Genomic DNA, 20,513 nt, shown 5'->3' on the forward strand with positions numbered 1-20,513 from the left:
GCTGAAACTCCAGTACTTTGGCCACTTCATGCGAAGAGTTGACTCACTGGAAAAGACTCTGATGCTGGGAGGGATTGGGGGCAGGAGGAGAAGGGGACGACAGAGGATGAGATGGCTGGATGGCATCATTGACTCGATGGACGTGAGTCTGAGTGAACTCCGGGAGTTGGTGATGGACAGGGAGGCCTGGCATGCTGCGATTCTTGGGGTCACAAAGAGTAGGACACGACTGAGCTACTGATCTGATCTGATCTGAAGTGCCATTCACCTCACCTGTAAAACATCCACACCTAGCATAAGTGCATTAAGCATCAGCCCCTGCCCCAACCTCCTAAAAGATAGGGAAATGTAAAACTGAGGGAGAGGGAATAACCAGAATACCATTTATTAAATGGAGAAAAGTAGTAAATATCAACTCAGAGTAAAAACAGACAGGACTATCTTTGGAAAAGTACCTATTAAATGCGGCAATGGAAAAAAGATGATTAATTCTTAAAAGAAAATCTTTGAAGAGAGTAAGGTATAAAAAGAAAAACTACGAACAGTAGAAGAAACCCATTTGTCAGCTTACAGTCTCTGGGCTGGTCATTAAACTCACCCAGGTCTGTGGTCAGACTGAGTGAACTTAAAAGGCCCTTGTCCTTCCAGCTCTTTAACTTTATGTTGTGAATAATGAAGTACATATGATAACAGCAAAGTAAAAACTTCTGTTTTAATCAAGTTCTTTTTACATCACCTCGTTTTACACAATAAGGTGTCTTCTAAATTCCTACAATAAATGTCTTCAATTTTGTAATCAGAAAAGGATACGACTAAAAACAAAATATTAAAAAAGAAGAAAGCTTATTTAATGAATAAAAAAGTTGACTCTTATATGAAAAATTTAAAACAACAAAACTCCCTCCCTTAAGGAAAACAGAAACTGAAGTTACTGCCTAAGTCTTTAAGATGAGTGGTAGATTATCAACATATCCTGCACACTTATATGGCTGTACATGTACTTTGCATGCATATCGGCATCACCCTTGAACCAAAACCCAGATCTCAGGCAGTGTCCACACCTGCTCATGCAGCCCCTCGAGTGCACTACCACGTACTGACAGCACCCATCAACACACCACAACAGTCCTAAGAAGGTGTGCCAAAGAATGAATGAGTCACTAAATTCTTAGCCAAGATACAAACTGATGCTGCTTCCTAAGCTACTAACTACTGAGTATTCTAAGCACCAAGGGAGTTTGTCTAGAAACACAAAGCGTTTACCACCCACAAAGAAAGTCCGCAGGCTTTCCTTCATAACAGTTTCTAAATGTGATGAAAACGAGTATGTTGGGAAGAGCACTGTGTGGAGATCAGACTGCTGGCTGGGTCAGAAAACCAGGCTCCTGGGTTAAGTCCAGAGAATAAGCCGGCAGGTCGTTCCCTCAAAGGCAATTCCCTTAGCTCCAGGTAATCTATTAGGTTAGGAACAACAGTCTCTGCCCAGAGGATGCTTATGCAGTGAGAAATAGAAAAAAACTCTGGGGAGCACTGTGAAACCAGAATTCAAGAAAATACTATCCTCTCTGAAAAGTGATTTCAGGAGGAGCCAAGCAGGTCGACTACCGTGGTGGAGGTAGCCTTCAAGTACAACTCTGAAGCTTAGTTACCTCTTTCTGTAGATTAGAAAGCTGAGACGAGAGGCTCTCAATTCTCATACGACTTTCCATCAGTTCTTCTCTGGCACTATTGACAGTAGAAGTATTCATCTCTGATGACAGTCTGGCATTTTCAAGCTAAGAAAAGAAGCAAACCACAGTCAGTCTTATCTAGTGAATTAGAACAAACAAATGAGGAAGCATGAATCGTCTCAAGATATTTCATTTCAAACCTAAGCCTTGTCAGTAACTAGCTGATGAAACAGGAAAAGCATCATGAAGTTTGCTGATGTGGTATGAATTACCTTAGAAGTTTTTCTGCTTTTTCAGCTCAGTTTCCAATATGGGAGCTTAACAATGCTGATATACGTGGGTTTACCCAAAATTTAGTGCTTCGATATTTCATCCATTATATGTCTAATGTCTCAGATAATGCTGCTAGTAAGCAGACTGAACAGGGGCAATTTAGCCATGGTGGTGTCTGTAGGAAAACAAGCGTCACATATCCCTAACCCACCAAATCTGATACAGAATATAAAGCAATAAACAGAAAGTACTAATTAAGAGATTATCTCAAACCAAATGGAAATACTTCCTTTCAGAAGCAAAAAAAAAGCTCCTCTGGTAGAAACAATAGCCCATTCCTCCAAATGCCCATAGCATTCTGTCCTGCCTGTCTTCAGGAATGTCTTCTATGTGTCTCTTCCCTGACTCCCTCTGAGGCCAGAGTCTATGTGACCAACCCATCCTTAGCTTAGCTTCTTCAGTGCCCAGCACGGTGCCAGCACCAAGTAAGGGCTGAACAACTAAACGTAGGGATTAAAAGATCACCCTCTCATCAGCCAACTACTACTTCATAAAGTGGATTAAAAGCAATACGACCAATTTGAGGCCATGCAATGGAAATTATTTTCAACACCTCTATGACTTATTTTCTAAGTCTTCCACTAACTTTTTAATCAAATCATGTAACATTTAACATATTGGGGTAAAATTATTTACTATGAAAGCCTGTACTCGGTGATTTAATAAATTTTTGCATGGTCTCCTGATATAAGAGAGAAGTTTCTATAGTCTTTTTTAAATGAATAATTAGTGGCCAAGGAAGAAATATCAGAGACTGTCCATTTGGCCTTTGTTCAAAACAGCCCAAAGTGTGGTGGTCACAATCCATCTACAATGATGACATGCATTCAGAATTAGACACAGTCCAACAAGGTTAGTACTTGTCATTGAATGAAAAGTTACTTTTAGGTGGCTGGAGTTTAACTAATATAACTTTGACACAAATGATCACTTGGACAAAGAGGTTAAAGACCATACCTTTGGTAAAAATGGAATAATCCTACTTTCTCTGAATAATTTCTATTACTTTATAAAAAATTGCTTTCTTAAAGAAAAAAATGAATGTTCTTGGAGACCGCAGGAATTCATTTAATAATACTAGAACAAGCCAAACATCAAGCTATGTTCTCAGGGACACTCCGAAACAAACGCATTCAGTGTTTCCCGCCGTCCCGGGCAGCCTGCTCACTTTGGCGTGGTACGTCTGCTCCAGCTCTTCTTTGTACAGCTTGACTTGGGCATCATGTTGCTCTCTCATCTCATGAAGGGCTTGAGCCAGCTTGTACTCGTACTCAATCTGACGCCCAGAATCCACCTCTACCAAGCGAGTTTCATGCTTCCTTCTGGTCTCATTAATCTCCTAGGAAGAAAACAATGACATAAAACCAAGTTACTTACCATGGCGGACATCAAGACCATCTGAAGTTTTACACACCAACCTCCTCATGTCTGTCCTGACAAGTGTGTGAAGAGACACTTTTTTGCCTTCATTTTTATGAGAAGATTTCTGAGACAGAACTAATGACAGAAATGGTAGCATCTCAAACCCTAGGAATTTTATGTTTATTTTCAGTAGCACAGCTTTTTATTTCTCTTAAGGCAAGGAATGGCTGGAAGGCTTTACCATGCAATCATGGATAACTAGGTATACTGAACAGCAGGTAATTATTTTTCTAAATTGTACTGACAGTAGTACTAAGAATAACTCTGAAAAAAAAATTCCACACAAAAAGTTAGAAACTTATCAGTAAAACTTCAACTAGAAGATTAATGCATAAAATAAAACTTGTCTTAGACATACTAAGAGGCAATGGACAGAGCAAACCAATTTACATGACTCACCCTAATAGCTGGTGATGCTAAGGTATCAACATCAATTGATACAGAATCTTACTGACCATATTACTTTTCTATCTCAAATACAAATGACAATTTACTATCAAAGAATAAACATAATAGGCATAATCCTTCACATTAGGTTTTAAGGAATTATCCAAACTAGAATGGCTAGGAACACAAATCCAAGAATAAAATTTCCATTCTAACGTCTAGCTCTGAAAATACAATAGATCTGTCCTTAATGGCAATAATTAAAGAGGCCACAAGAGGGGGATATAAGAACTTCTTGTTCCTGCATCCTCTTGCAGCATGCGGTTTTTCTGTGCATGTCCTCATCTTTCTCTTAACCACAGGAAGATGAGCTGGACAGAATCAGAAAACCAGGGATCAAATTCCAGTTCCGCTACTAGTCTCCTAGGGCTCATATCTATATGAAGTGAATGCTACTTAAATCATAAAAATATGCAAATGAAAGGTTTAGTTCAACCAGTATCAGGTACCTACTAGCCATTTTGCCCTTCATCTGCCTCCCTTCCTCTTCTTGCTGCTTTTCTCCTTCCTCTTACCCCTTAACTGTTCATAATAAGAAACCTAGGTATATTGACTGAATAGAATTTGACCCTCCATGTGAAAAAAAAAGAAATGAGGAATATTTTTTTAATTCATTCTCAAAAAGGCAAAACCCCAAAATTCAAAGTTGCTACCCAAACATTCTAAAAATACTAAATTACTTTTTACTGATGTCGTTTTTCACTTAGTATTTTACATGAAATAAATGACTTGCAAAGAAAAAACTTCTCAACCTCTGTTTTAAAGATGCAGGAATCCACACAGCTTCAAAACTAAGAAATAATAGATCATGGGCAATTTTAACAAAATGAAACAAAAATGTAAGTCAAGGTAGAGACACTTCAATTTATGAACTGTAGTGAATAATTCTATGATAGCAGTCACTAATTTATAAGGAGCTTTCACACATAGTATTTGACTTTGATCCTCACCACTTCTTGGGAAAATAACAGCAAGCACTGATATTTCATTTTTAAATAAGAAACTGACTCAAGAACTGTCCAAAGTCTGGCTGCTTATCCAATGAGTGCGCTTTGTCCCCACAATACCCAGTAAAAATGGTCAATTTCTATTAAATTACTTTTCTCAAACTAAAATTATTTAAGTTCTATAATAAATTCCTATTTTAAAATTGTTAGTCACCATTTTTACATTCAGTTCAGTTCAGTTCAGTCGCTCAGTTGTGTCTGACTCTTTGCGACCCCATGAGTCCCAGCACTCCAGGCCTCCCTGTCCATCTCCAACTCCTGGAGTTCACTCAAACTCATGTCCATTGAGTCGGTGATGCCATCCAGTCATCTCATCCTCTGTCGTCCCCTTCTTCTCCTGCCCCCAATCCCTCCCAGCATCAGGGTCTTTTCCAATGAGTCAACTCTTCGAATGAAGTGGCCAAAGTACTGGAGTTTCAGTTTCAGCATCAGTCCTTCCAATGAACACTCAGGGCTGATCTCCTTCAGAATGGACTGGTTGGATCTCCTTTCAGTCCAAGGGACTCTCAAGAGTCTTCTCCAACACCACAGTTCAAAAGCAGCAATTCTTCGGCGCTCAGCCTTCTTCACAGTCCAACTCTCACATCCATACATGACCACTGGAAAAACCATAGCCTTGACTAGACGGACCTTTGTTGGAAAAGTAATATCTCTGCTTTTCAATATGCTATCTAGGTTGGTCATAACTTTCTTTCCAAGGAGTAAGCGTCTTTTAATTTCACGGCTGCAATCACCATCTGCAGTCATTTTGGAGCCCAAAAAAATAAAGTCTGACACTGTTTCCACTGTTTCCCCATCTATTTCCCATGAAGCGATGGGACCAGATGCCATGATCTTTGTTTTCTGAATGTTGAGCTTTAAGCCAACTTTTTCACTCTCCTCTTTCACTTTTATCAAGAGGCTTTTTAGCTCCTCTTCACTTTCTGCCATAAGGGTGGTATTATCTGCATATCTGAGGTTATTGATATTTCTCCCGGCAATCTTGAATCCAGCTTGTGCTTCTTCCAGACCAGCATTTCTCATGATGTACTTTGCATATAAGTTAAAGAAACAGGGTGACAATACACAGCCTTGACGTACTCCTTTTCCTATTTGGAACCAGTCTGTTATTACATGTCCAGTTCTAACTGTTGCTTCCTGATCTGCATATGGGTTTCTCAAGAGGCAGGTCAGGTGGTCTGGTATTCCCATCTCTTTCAGAATTTTCTACAGTTTATTGTGATCCACAGTCAAAGGCTTTGGCATAGTCAATAAAGTAGAAATAGATGTTTTTCTGGAACTCTCTTGCTTTTTCCATGATCCAGCGGATGTTGGCAATTTTATCTCTGGTTCCTCTGCCTTTTCTAAAACCAGCTTGAACATCTGGAAGTTCACGGTTCATGTATTACTGAAGTCTGGCTTGGAGAATTTTGAGCATTACTTTACTAGAGTGTGAGATGAGTGCAATTGTGCAGTAGTTTGAGCATTCTTTGGCATTGCCTTTCTTTGGGATTGGAATGAAAACTGACCTTTTCCAGTCCTGTGGCCACTTCTGAGTTTTCCAAATTTGCTGGCATACTGAGTGCAGCACTTTCACAGCATCATCTTTCAGGATTTGCAATAGCTCAACTGGAATTCCATCACCTCCACTAGCTTTGTTCATAGTGGTGCTTTCTAAGGGCCACTTGACTTCGCATTCCATAATGTCTGGCTCTAGGTGAGTGATCACACCATCGTGATTATCTGGGTCATGAAGCTCTTTTTTGCATAGTCATTTAAGTATTTAACTGCATATTCTTTAACCTGCATGTTCTCAAACTCTCTTCAATTTTGAGAAAATACACATGTGCCTTTCTTCAACTGTATTACACTATACGTCTTTTCTGGTAACAGCTGTTACTTTTACCCCTCAAGGCAGAACCACGGAAGTTATGGCCAATAGATGATATTTTTTAATATACACATATAACTATAAACGCTGTGGGTAGCCAGCCCCCAATGACTGCTGTGTTCACCTCCTATGTGAGCCCCCTTCCATACTGTATTGTGGTCCGTCTGTGTGATGGGGAGTTACAGTATATCACTTAGGGATTTAGTCTCTACAAGACAATATGGCTTGCCTTGCTCTCTCTCTCATTCATCATCCACTCTTCAGGAATCCCATCATAAGCAGCTCTGACAAAAGAGCCTGGTGGGCTACAGTCCATAAGGTTGCAAAGACTGGGCGACTAATATATACACATAAGGAAGCAGATGCTGAACTGGTATCTCCAGACAACAGTTGTGAATGAACTCTGAAGTGTTCCTCCAGACCAGGCTGAAAGCCTGACTGTAACCACATGAGACCCTGAAGACAACCATCTAAGTTAAACAGCTCTTAGATCCCTGACCTTGAGAAACTGTAAGATAGTAAAAGTCTGTGATTTTAAGATACTAAATTTTGAAGTAATATATCACTAACACAAACGCTTAAAGAGGTTGATAATTAATTAACAGCTGTGGCCAGACCTTTTTAAGTTAGATGAAGTAAGTTAAGTTATATTATTGCACAAGCGAAAGTCGCTCAGTCGTGTCCAATCCTTTGTGACCCCATACAGTTTCCATACAGTCCATGGTATTCTCTGGGCCAAAATACTGGAGTGGGTAGCTGTTCCCTCATCCAAGGGATCTTCCCAACCTAGGGATCAAACCCAAGTCTCCCCCATTGCAGGCGGATTGTTTATCAGCTGAGCCACCAGGGAAATCCAAGAATACTGGAGTGGGTAGCCTATCCCTTCTCCAAGCTGATCTTCCCAACCCAGGAATCAAACCAGGGTCTCCTGCGCAGGTGGATTCTTAACCAACTGAGCTATCAGGGAAACCCTAAATGAAGTAAAAGCTTATAAATTTACCATAACACTTTCAATTCTTACATGCAGCCTTTTTAGCAACAGTGCCTTAAATCCTTTGCCTACAGAATTCTTCCCATTTTTTCACGTGTATGGTTTATAACAAAGCCTTTTGGGATCCCTCCATTCCTTAAAGAAGAAAAATTATATATAATTACCTCCTCATACATGTTTTTACGAAACTCCAAGTCCTCAGTAAGGCTCTGACAGCGATTCTCCAAATCCACTTTAAGTAAAGTTTCATCTGCTAACTGTTTCTTCGCAGCAGCTAAAGAGGCTTCCAACTAATAGAAGGAAAAAGAACTAATGAAAATTATACAGCAATCATTTAGTAATGAATTTAATAGATACCGATGGATTGAATCAAGTCAAGTATTACAATTTCTATATATTTGTCAATCTATGAGAGTCCCTCATGATAATCTTTATCACAGAACTGTGGGTTCAACTGCTGGTCCCACCCACAGAGTGTCACATCAAAACACCCCTCAAATCTGGTAAATAGCAACAGGGGATGAAGAGATACCTATGGCTTACGTTTCAAAACTCAAACGAATGATTTTATCTACCAATTTGATTTTTTTCCTGTGTGGAGAGCACCATTAAGACATCTTCTCTCTTTTTACCCTACATTTTGGTACAATAATGAAATAAGCTGTGAGATCGAGAAACGAATGAGCACAAGCACAACAGAGAGGAGGAACAGCAGCAACAAGATCTGCACAGGCCAGACACAGTGACTGAGAGGTGAGGGCGCTTCACATGCCAAATAGCTCAGGTCTATGCAGGGGTAACCACCACTCCCCCGCCCCCGACCAAAATAACTCAATACATTTTTTAAGATAAAAAGCATAAAACAAGTTTTACAATCAAGACAGATGGGGCATTTAACCTGCGAAATACAGCTCAAGAGTAGAGTCTAACTTACCTGGGCGATCTGATCCTTCAGATCTTCCAAATCACTCTCTAAACTTTTCTTATCACCAAGTGCAGTTGCCAAAGCTGCATCTTTCGAATTCAGCGCTGCTTCATATTCTCGAAGCTTGATCTGGGCTCCATTAAGATCAGATTCTTTCTTAGCATAACTGCAAAACATTTGAGAAAGTGCAAGACATCATATTATAGCCCAACTGAACCATTCTCCCTCCCTGTTTAAGGGGGAAACAAAAGAGGAGGCAATTTAAATAAAGGCTGCCATAAGCTACTAAAATCACAGGAATGATTGGGGAACACTCTATCTAGAGTGCTATCTTTGGTGGATAACAACTTCTTGCTTCAACGACCGCCCTTCTCTGATTAGCAATGACTCTAGGTGTAAGATGTCCAGAGGCCCAATGTATCAGAATCTGGTTGTCTCTGAGGGAGAACACAAGCCTTCTTGTTTTATAAAGAGGTGTCTATATGGTTCACTAAAACTTTTCTGAAGAAATGAAAACTTGCTATTTTTAAATACAATGAATATTAAAAATCAAGACATACAGGAGACAAATCAAGATAAATGATGAGATTTTAAATAAATGAAAAGTTACTTCAAAAAGTAATGTTATGACTTGTTAATATATATTGATAGATACTTCTTTGACATTACCTAAGAACTGATCCCAAGCTTGCAAGTAGTTTCCATTTCTTACACAAGAGGTGGTTTTAAAACTTCCTTAACTACAAACGAGGGCCTTCCTAGTATTTTGAAGAAAATAATTTTTTCAGTTTATACTAATAACTATCCAAAATGAAACTAGAATGAAGGTGTATTTTACTTCTAATTATCACTTTTTATTAAGTGGAGTTCTACATTATAAAATTAAAATTCCTTTAGGATATAGTTTGTCAAATAATTATATTATAAAGATCAGTATTTTTTAATGCAAATAATTCCATTATCATTAACAGGTCATATTGGAAAAGTCTTAATAATATAAAAACTCTCAATATATATTCTTAATTAAAACTGCTATTATAGAGAAGTACTTCTAATACTGATGTTTGAGAGTGGGCTCAACAGAGGAACCTTTAATTAACAGAAATCCTTAAAATATTATTATATCAATACCATAATAAAATTAAGAAAAAACTATCCAAAGGATAAGCAAAGGTAGTGTAAAGAGAAGATTTAATAGTACTCAGTTTTTACTCATTTTGGTATTATAAAGCAACTACATACACATATAAAATCTCAGCAGTCACATAACAAGAATATTTTTTTCTTAAATTCTGTATTTTTAAAAACCACAAGATGGCAGTCTTTCCCTGAAGACTTTGTTTAGAAAGGCGGGGGAAAAAAATCAACTGTAGGAGAAAAAAAAAATTTCCCATACAGTCATTAATTTGTAACAAAAATGCCTAATTCATAAAAGTGCTGGGTCCTAAAGCTAGGAACACCATAGAAAAGAATCAATACTTGTGGAAGAGCCATTACTTTACCCCACAATATAAATGACCAGAGCTGGAAGGGAGAAATAGTGCAATACATTGGATTTTAAAACACAATCATATTTTATAGCGAATTGCACAATATTTACAAAAGCTACTGACTCAAAATTACTTAACAGTTACAAAATTCTTCTGCATCACTGACTAATATTTAAGTCAGTAAATATTAGGAGGGGCTTCCCTGGTGGCTCAGTAGTAGTAAAGAATTCACCTGCCAATGCAGGAGACATAGGTTTGATCCCTGGTCCGAGAAGATCCCACATGCCACGGAGCCAACAGCCCCTGCGTCACAACTACTAAGCCAGTGCTCTAAAGGCCGGGAACCTCAACTGAAGCCTGCGCCCTAAAGCCCCTGCTCCGCAACAAAGAGAAGTCACTGCAGTGAGAAGCTTGCACATGGCAACTACAGAGAACCCCTCCTCGCCACAACTAGAGAAAAGTCCACACAGCAATGAAGACCCAGCACAGCCGAAAATAAATAAATAAAATTATTTTTAAAGATCATGCAGGAAGTCTTGGTCTAACTACCAGCACACGGTCAAAGTCCAGAAACCTGCAAAACTGACATCATATAATATACACATGTGAGCATGCATCACCTAAGCACAGAATAACATCTGACAATGCTCTTAACAAAGAATAATTTAGACAGGAATCCAAAGCTACGAGGAAGTATCACTTAAGGCATTGGTGGGCATTTTTCTGCAACTATACTTCCTAACTGAATTTCTTCAGTTACTGACCTGCTTATTCAAAGGAGATTTTCTCATACATGCACATGCTGAGTATAAGTCAGAACACACCCATTTACTGGAGGTGTTTACCTAAGAACCAAAACTTTAAATTGCAACAACAAAAAAAAAAGGTTTATAAAACACAGCTAACGCTCTAATTAAGAATCTCCTCCCTTAACAAACAAAATTACTTTCATTTCAAGTAAGCTTGAATTTCAGTCATAGAGAAGGAAATAGCAACCCACTCCAATATTCTTGCCTGGGAAATCCCTTGGACAGAGGAGCCTGACAGGATGCAGTCTGTGGAGTTGCAAAGAGTCAGACACAACTTAGGGACTAAATAAGCTTGAATTTCATTCATAGCAAGTAACCAGGTCTAATCAAATATCTGACCATTAAAAAAATAATCAGCTGGAAAGGCTACATTTACAGTACTGTTATTCCATCTCAGTGGATCAAGAGAAACAGACATAACTTCAATAATGGACTTCCCAATAGAACCTGGTACCTAAATCTGGGACCTGTTCTTATAATCGCCTGAGGCTTGTAGGACTAAATAACCTAAATACAATTCATTACCTGCTACTTTCTGAATTACTCCTGACCACCTCTGCCTACCAAGAAAACCACTGCTTTAATCATCTTGGTTTTTCAACCTGCCAACTCTTTGAACTTGGCTAGTTTTAGGACCAGCATTTCAACCCTGGCTTCGGCACTGAGCTGCCTGGCTCTCGAACTCTGTGTCTGTTTGCTGAGGACTCTGCACTACCTTTTCTCCTCGGATGACAAGTATCCCACTCCCTCAGTAGCCTTCATTTGTTTAAGTGGACTCCATTCCAGACTACTCCCACCAATAAATAAATGGAGATTAGAAAATGCAACCAATTACATAATTGCTGGAAAACGAATGCTTAACTGAGCTCCTAGGGGATATCCATTATTGGCAGGCAATAACTGTAGAGCACATTCTAACTAAAGTCACATCACATACCCACAACACACAGAAAATCACTAGTAAGACCTAGTATGTATATAATAATGACTTAAAAGTCAATTATGAATCACACTGTAGTTGTAAAACCTGAAAAATTAAGTTGACCACTTAAATAGGGAATAAAGAATTAGTCTGAACCAGAAATTAAGCAGAACTAGAGGGACAAATACATACTAGAACGTGATCTGAAACTTGTTACAGAACAGCTTTAATTAGTCAGGTATTGGCAACTTCCCTGGTGGCTCAGACAGTAAAGCGTCTGCCTATAATGTGGGAGACCCAGGTTCAATCCCTGGGTCGGGAAGATCTCCTGGAGAAGGAAATGGCAACCCACTCCAGTATTCTTGCCTGGAAAATCCCATGGACGGAGGAGCCTGGTAGGCTACAGTCCATGGGGTCGCTAAGAGTCGGACGCGACTGAGCGACTTCACTTCACTTGGCAACCTACTGCCGTTTCGTTAACATTTCACCGGTCAGTTTACACATATAGCACAATGCTCAGCTGAATGAATTCTCTAGCTTGACTAGTAACACAACCCCAAAAGTCCCTGAATTCAGGTTCTCTAAATCACCTACTACATACCCATGAATGAAGAATCCATGTTCATTTTCAGGACAGGATTTATACATTTGGGTTTGGCTTCCTTCTTTCACAAGTGCCATTAATTTTCCATTTTTCCACAAATACTTTTGTCCTTATTCATTGATTCTCATATATGGAAATATAAGTAACAAAGTGTTACATTAAGCAATTCAAAATAAGAGACCTAAACGGTAAGATGGTCTCTTAGTTGATAGAATAGTTACATAACTAGAAGAAGGTATACAAAATTACTTTCTGGATATTAAATGGCATTTCCATTAAATTTACCAAAGGTTATTATACTGCAAGTATACAAGAATAGATAAGGGCAAGAAAACTAGGGGATTCCCTAGTGGCTCAGATGGTAAAGAGTCTGCTTGCAATGACAGAGAACTGGGTTTAATCCCTGGGTTGGGAAGATGCCCTGGAGAAGGGAATGGCTACCCACTCCAGTATTCTTACCTGGAAAATCCCATGGACAGAGGAGCCTTGGAGGGCTATAGTCCATGAGGTCGCAAACAATCAGACACGACTGAGCAACTAACGCACACACACACACAAATGTTTGCTAAATTAATAAAATCTGTTGAAGATGTGTATTCTTACGAAAAAATACATCCAAACTGTAATAATTATAGACTTTAGAATACTGATTTTAAAAAGCCACACATCTTGGAGGGGGGCGGAGGTGGCAGGGAACAGGCAAGAAACACTCATGTTTCTAAAGATAAAAACAGAAATACAAGTATTGGGTCTTTTTATTTACTGCCTTCACATGTCAGACAACAGCTTACGGAAACCAGAAAGGAACCACTCTCAGGCATGTTTTAAACCCCACTCATAATATTCCATAGCAAAATACTAGGCAACTCTGGTTGCTCAGATTACTTAGTTGGATTTTGAAAAGCTATTACAGATTGTCAGGTTCATCTTATTTAAGAGTAGCTACTGAACAAATTCAGACTGAATAATGTTCCTGATTTTTAATCTCCTAGATGGAAATGAGACTACGAAGGAAGATGAAAGACCAACAAAAACAAAACACGCCAATGATTTCTCAGCAGGTGTCCAGCTACCTTTCTTAACTCAGCACTCTTCACTAGCATTTACTTCAGGACCACTCTTACTTAGAAAAACAAATTACAGGGAATGAAAGGGAAAAGTCATTTAGTTTTTTACCTTCAATCAGGTAACAAGAACGATTCTTTATAAAATTATTTTTAGTCATATCCACAAAGGCTTTTTAAATCCCTCAAAATAGACCCATTCTACATGGAGAGTCAGGCTGATCAGGCCCAGCTCTTCGAGCTCTGGTGTTAATATACAGTAAGGTTCTTCTTAACGGCTTGTCTGATGGCAGCTGAATACCGCTTAACACTAATGCAATTATTCAATGACTATCAAATAATCCAGCTTCTAAGGCGCTTTTCATCCCAGAGTTCAGAATCAACATGCCCCATATTATGTAGCCATGGTTCAGACTTTTAGTGCAAAAATAAACTTTATTTGGGTCTTCAGTTCAGTTCAGTTGCTCAGTTGTGTTCGACTCTTTGCGACCCCATAGACTGCAGCACGCCAGGCCTCCCTGTCCATCGCCAACTCCCAGAGCTTACTCAAACTCATGTCCATTGAGTGGGTGATGCCACTCAACCATGTCATCCTCTGTCATCCCCTTCTCCTCCTGCCTTCAATCTTTCCCAGCATCAGGGTCTTTTCAAATAAGTTGGCGTGGGAGCAACTGTGAGGAGATACCCCACATCCAAGGGCAGAGAAGGCCCAGCAAGATGGTAGGTGCTGGAGCGGAGGCTCCATGGCGGCTGTGCGGCTGGAGAGTGGCTCTGAGGGGATACCCCACGTCCAAGAACAAAGGAGACGCCCCAGCAAGATGGTAGGAGGGGCAAAATTGCATTTAGAATCAAACCCCATACCCGCCAGAAACGCTCAGAGGGCTCAAACCTTTTGCGCACCAGGGCCCAGAGACCCCACAGAGACTGAGACAGAACTGTGTTTGGGCTTAAGATAAAGGTTATTAATATGCCCAAACAAAAACCTTCTGTCCTGAAACTGAGTAATCTATCTAAAGTAATAGACTCAAACTGCATATTAAATGCATCTGCCCCAACATTCATTCATCAGCCTCAATACTGTCCTCAAAGTATCTTCCCCTCCAAAGGGAGAAGGGATGTGATCCACAATATTTCTACCAAGGAAAATTAATTACAAACTAAGTATAATTTAATATACCATGTCACCAAAGTCATGTGATCACAATTTCCATTAATAAGGGTATCCTCGGACACTAGCAAAAAGACTAAGATGCTTCTGCACAAACCCAAAATGGATAATTTCTGGTGGTAATAAAATTCTGCTTCTCATTCAATAAACTGAGAACCTGGGAATTCTCTGGTGGTCCAGTGGTTAGGACTCCATGCGTCTACCGTAGGGGGCATGGGTTCCATCCCTGGTCAGGGACCTAAGATCCCACAAGCCAAGTGGCGTGGCCAAAAAATAAACATAAATAAATAAACTGAGCAGTCAACAGATTAGCAACAACCCAATCAAAATCAGGTAAACTCTAATTGCAATCAGATTAAAATTAGGAAAAACATTAAGCAAGATCAACACTGGACCACAGAATTTCTCTGAACAAAAGAAATCCACTGACATAAAGAGACACAAGAGAGAGGAATGGACAAATACAGTTTAAGTTCTAACAAAAAAGTGACTTACTGGGGAAAAAACAACCAAAATCACAACTTTGTTATGCTAGGTCACTGATCTGGGTGTGTGGAGACTAGTAATGAACAAAACATATCGAGTCCCTGATCTTAAGGAAGGTACATTATACTGGTGCTAAGTGCTAAGTCGCTTCAGTCGTGTCCTACTGCTCGACCCCATAGACAGCAGCCAGCCAGGCTCCCCCGTCCCTGGGATTCTCCAGGCAAGAACACTGGAGTGGGTTGCCATTTCCTTCTCCAATGCATGAAAGTGAAAAGTGAAAGTGAAGTCGCTCAGTCGTGTCTGACTCTTAGCGACCCCATGGACTTCAGCCTACCAGGCTCTTCCGTCCACGGGATTTTCCAGGCAAGAGTACTAGAGTGGGGTGCCACTGCCTTCTCTGAAAATGGTTATTACTAAGTCAATAATTATTTTGGGGAAGCCTAGAGAGTGCTAGGAAATGTGCTGATACAAGAAGAAGCAAAATCAGACTCCATCCCTGTGCACAAAGAGATTCCAGTCCAGTAGGGGAACCAATGAATCACATAAAATTGTCTTAACAAATCAAACCTATCAGCAACATCCCTAAGAAACAGAAAAAAGTACACAGTGCTGATAGAGTACATAATGTAACTTCCAAGTAAAAATGGCACATTAAACATGGCTCCACTATTACCCCATCCAGAAACACAACAACTGAGTAACAAACTGACAAGGAAAGAACAAAATTTTAGAAGCTAAAATCAGATGAGTGAAAATGAGCTTAGCCAACCCTAGAGGGCCAAATCTCAAGCCAGACGCAGGGCTATGTGAGAAATAACCTAATTTATACTGCAGATACTGTTGATACCCCAGTAACCTGAAGTAGGACTAGATGAAAATCTATTTGAGAGGCTAAGCAGACCATACTCTATGTTCCTGGGCCAATGGCTCCTCATTCACCAGGATGAAAAAGGGAAAGTTTACTCTCTGAGAAGTAAAACAGAACCTCAGACCTGGCGCCACCTGAACAGCCAAAGGCAGCACTATCATACTGAAAAGGCAGAATTCCAGTGGACTTTTACAGACACTGATGTTGCCTCTCAATCTCCCTCAACTTAAAACACACTGTACAGACAAAACCCAAAACAGAAGACTTGAAGACACTGACACTAGTGTTTCCAGCTAAATGACTGCACTGTTACACAATGATGGTTAGTCAAGAAGCCCCATTCATGTATACAGCTTCCCACTTTTAGAGCCCTGCTTCTGAATATGAAGGACATGTAACAGTCATCAGACCTTTGAGAAAAGCTCTCACTGTAAACTGACTCACCCAGTGTCCATTCCACCCTCCTAGTTGTAAACTACATTTGCCAGAATCTCTTGCAGCTAGGATTCTGGATGCAAAGTATATACTCTCGCTGCTGCTGCTGCTGCTGCTGCTAAGTCACTTCAGTCGTGTCTGACTCGGTGCGACCCCATAGATAGCAGCCCACCAGACTCCCCCATCCCTGGGATTCTCCAGGCAAGAACACTGGAGTGGGTTGCCATACATCCATAATATAAAAGAAGGAAGTATCATGGGGCTACCTTCCTAGTATTTGTGGCAATTTCTCTGCTGACAAGCACGGTCAACACCACATACATTACTATAGTAATTTTGAAATCAGGAACTCGTTCCTCCAATTTTGAGACTGTTTTGGCTATTCTGGATACCATGGATTTCCATTTACATTTTAGGCTTAGCATGACAATTTCTACAAAAGAGACAAATGTGATCCTGAGAAGAGATTGCATTGAATCTGTGGGTCAGTTTGGGGAGAATTGCCAGCTTAACAATATTAAAGTCTCCAGAGACAGCTGTGGGCTTAGGAAGCCTTTGGGCAACCTGTCTGCTGATGGGTGGGGCTGTGTGCCCCACTGGTTATTTGCTAGGCCTAAGGAGTCAGAGCTTACAGGCTGCTGAGTGGGGCCAAGCCTTGGTGATGGCGACCCAGGCAAGATGTCCACCTCAAGGAGAGTTTGTGCAGACGGATACTCCTGATATGTTCACCATCAGATTTTATGACTCCAGAGTGAACCACAGGAGGCCCCCATCTCCACAGGAGACCCTTCAAGACCAGCAGCCTCAGATTCAAGATGTCCAGCTCCCCACGGCAGACAGTGGCTGAGATGGTCATCACCTTCCACAAGTACTCCAAAACAAAAGGATATGTCCTATAAACTCTTTAACTTTTCAGTCATTAGTACTTCTTAGTAACAACAAAAGCTAGAAAACTGTACAGCATGCTTTCAAAATCCTGAGGCAATATTCTTTACAACTTAGAATTCTACACCCAAAGTATCAATGCTTATGCAATGCAACTAGACAAGAAAAAAGCACAGATGCCAAATTATATTTCTATAATAAGATAAAACTAATAGAAAGCCTCCTGATTCCTACTGACTCGATGTCTTAACAACTGATATCATCTTTCTTTATAATTAAAACTAAATAAGTTGGGGGGGGAGGGCCGGAAAGCAAGGGAATTCCAAAAAAAAAAAAAATCTACTTCTGCTTCATTGACTATGCTAAAGTCTTTGATTGTGTGGATCACAACAAACTGTGGAATATTCTTAAAGATAAGAATACCAAACCACCTTACCTGCCTCCTGAGAAACTGGTATGCAGGACAAGAAGCAACAGTTAGAACCAGACATGGAACAATGGACTGGTTCCAAATTGGGAAAGGAGTACGTCAGGGCTGTATATTGTCACCCTGCTTATTTAACTTATATACAGAGTACATCATGCAAAATGCCAGGCTAGAGGAATCACAAGCTGGAATCAAGATTGCTGGGAGAAATAGCAACAACCTCAGATATGCAGATGACACCACCCATATGGCAGAAAGAGAAGAGAAACTAAAGAACCTCTTGATGAAGGTGAAAGAGGACAGTGAAAAAGCTGGCTTAAAACTCAAACATTCAAAAAACTAAGTTCATGGCATCTGGTCCTATCACTTCAAAGCAAATAGACTGGGAAAATGCGGAAACAGTGTCAGATTTCATTTTCTTGAGCTCAAAAATCACTGCAGACGGTGACTGCAGCCATGAAATTAAAAGGCGTTTGTTCCTTGAAACAATAGCTATGTCAAACCTAGATGGTGTTTCAAAAAGCAAAGACATCACTTTGCCCACAAAGGTCCGTATGGTCGAAGCTATGTTTTCCCAGTAGTCATGTATGGATGTGAGAGATGAACCATAAAGAAGGCTGAATGCCAAAGAACAGACACTTTTGAACTGTGGTGCTGGAGAAGACTCCTGAGAGACCCTTGGACAGCAAGGAGATCAAACCAGTCAATCCTAAAGGAAATCAACCCTGAATATTCATTGGAAAGGCTGGTGCTGAAGCTGAGGCTCCAATACTTTGGCCACCTGATGTGAAAAGGCTGACTCACTGGAAAAGACCTTGATACTATGAAAAATCAAGGGCAAGAGAAGGGGCCACAGAGGATGAGATGGCTGAATGGTTTCACTGACTCAAGGGACATGAGTTTGAGCAAACTCAGGGAGATAGTGATGCATGGACACAGAAGCCTGGTGTGCTGCAGTTCATGGGTTCAAAAAGAGTCTGATATAACTTAGTGACTGAACAGCAACAACAAGTAAGTGGGGAAAATACTATTTTCATAGGTAATCAAAAGGAAAAGCGGTACAGGAAAGGAAAACTATAGAACACTACTGAGTTCTGTTGAGGATTATGTTCACAGAATATAGGCCTCTCTGCTGTAACACAGTATGTGTTTCTGAAAACTCTTGCACATTAAAAATAAGAGAATGGGGAAAATAAGGTTGGAACCAGTCATTCAAAAGTTACACAGCCATGTAACCAACGCACCAGGAGTAACATAATTAGTACCCCAGGAGATAGATGGCTTGGGCAATGCAAACAGTCAGTTTAGTGCGGCCAGAGCTGCCTCAAGAGATCTCAGAGATGCACAACATCAGAGAGGCCTTGCTGATCTGCAGGAACTGAGACATTAGAGACAGAAATAGACTGAAAACAACCAAGGCTATAAGAACAAAGGTAGAGTACCTCTAGGGGAGGGAATCCTGGGTGCAAGATCCTTAACTTTGTTAAAATGGAATTGAAGTCAGAGCATTCTTTTCTTCTGAACGCTACTCTTGATATTCTGACTCTCCTTTACTAGGAAAAGTCACATATAAATCAATACAACCTCCAATTATAATTATACCATTTCTCTATTTACCAGGCTGCTGCTGCTGCTGCTAAGTCGCTTCAGTCATGTCCGACTCTGTGCGACCCCAGAGACGGCAGCCCACCAGGCTTCCCACATACGAGCAAATTGGTGCTCCAGTAGCATTTGCAGCAGAACACCATTCATTCATACTTTATATACCAAAAGCTGACCTAAAGCTAATCTCAACTAAAATATAATGCATGATTATTAGGAGGAAAAGAGGAAGAAAAATTTCTATTATGAAGAACAGAATGAGAAAACTCAATTCTTCATCTTCCATAGACGGGACTGAATAAAAAACTTCATGTTTGGAGGGGAGGAAGCAAAGCCAAGTACGGTATATGCTGAAGCCAGAGAGTCACTCAGGAGCCAGCTCATGAAGGGCAGAACATTTAGGTAGAATGACCATTATGTCCAAGTCTGTCTAGGGCAATTTCCATGGGCACCAGTTGTCCCAGCATAATTATCAATAGCTCTCTCTTTCACACACAGAAAGAAGTATCCCTGTTTGGATGCTAAATTATATGTCAATCTATTAGGTGATACTGAGGAGTTTACTCTTTACTCTAGAAGCCAGTCCTGGAAGCTACTTAAAAGTGTCTTAGACAAAGGCCATGAAACAATCACATTTTTTAGTGCAGAATCTTAGAGGGATAAGTGTTCTGGTACCCTATCCAATGTTTCACTACATAAACATCAAGTAAAAATCTACTTTAAATCGACCTCTAAGAACGTCTTCTTCCTTTCACATCAAGCAGCTTTTGTGACCTATATGTTTATTCCCATTTCTTCCTTAATAATGGTCAGTGGCCTTTGACTAGCATTAGATGCTTCTCAGTCAACAATACGCTCCCATGAACGAAAGTCAATGGATACTTTTTAGGCCTTATCAAACCAGCACTGCACTAACATTCCTTTGTAAATCTCCTTGTTCCATGACTCAAGTCTGGGCCTAATTCTCTTGCTATTACTTATTATCTTAGCTGTAGGTTTTCCATCCTCTACCTCATCCTCACATGTAGACGTTTTCCATGTCTGACTTTGTCCTTCTCTCTCTTTACCCCTCACTATCAGGCTCCAAA

At 40.1% G+C, this 20,513-nt stretch overlaps 1 protein-coding gene across 1 annotated transcript in view; it reads right to left on the reverse strand.

The window, feature by feature from the left end:
* The window catches only part of LMNB1 (lamin B1), a 52,919-nt gene that overhangs the window by 20,966 nt on the left and 11,440 nt on the right, over window positions 1–20,513 (reverse strand). The window contains exons 2-5 of the mRNA NM_001103295.1: window positions 8,675–8,831; window positions 7,905–8,030; window positions 3,172–3,342; window positions 1,650–1,775 (exon numbers count right to left, since the gene is read on the reverse strand). Coding sequence (NP_001096765.1) covers window positions 1,650–1,775; window positions 3,172–3,342; window positions 7,905–8,030; window positions 8,675–8,831 — 580 coding nt within the window. The remainder of the gene's footprint in view (window positions 1–1,649; window positions 1,776–3,171; window positions 3,343–7,904; window positions 8,031–8,674; window positions 8,832–20,513) is intronic.

Source organism: Bos taurus, chromosome 7 (assembly GCF_002263795.3).
Source record: "Bos taurus isolate L1 Dominette 01449 registration number 42190680 breed Hereford chromosome 7, ARS-UCD2.0, whole genome shotgun sequence".
NCBI lineage: Eukaryota > Metazoa > Chordata > Mammalia > Artiodactyla > Bovidae > Bos > Bos taurus.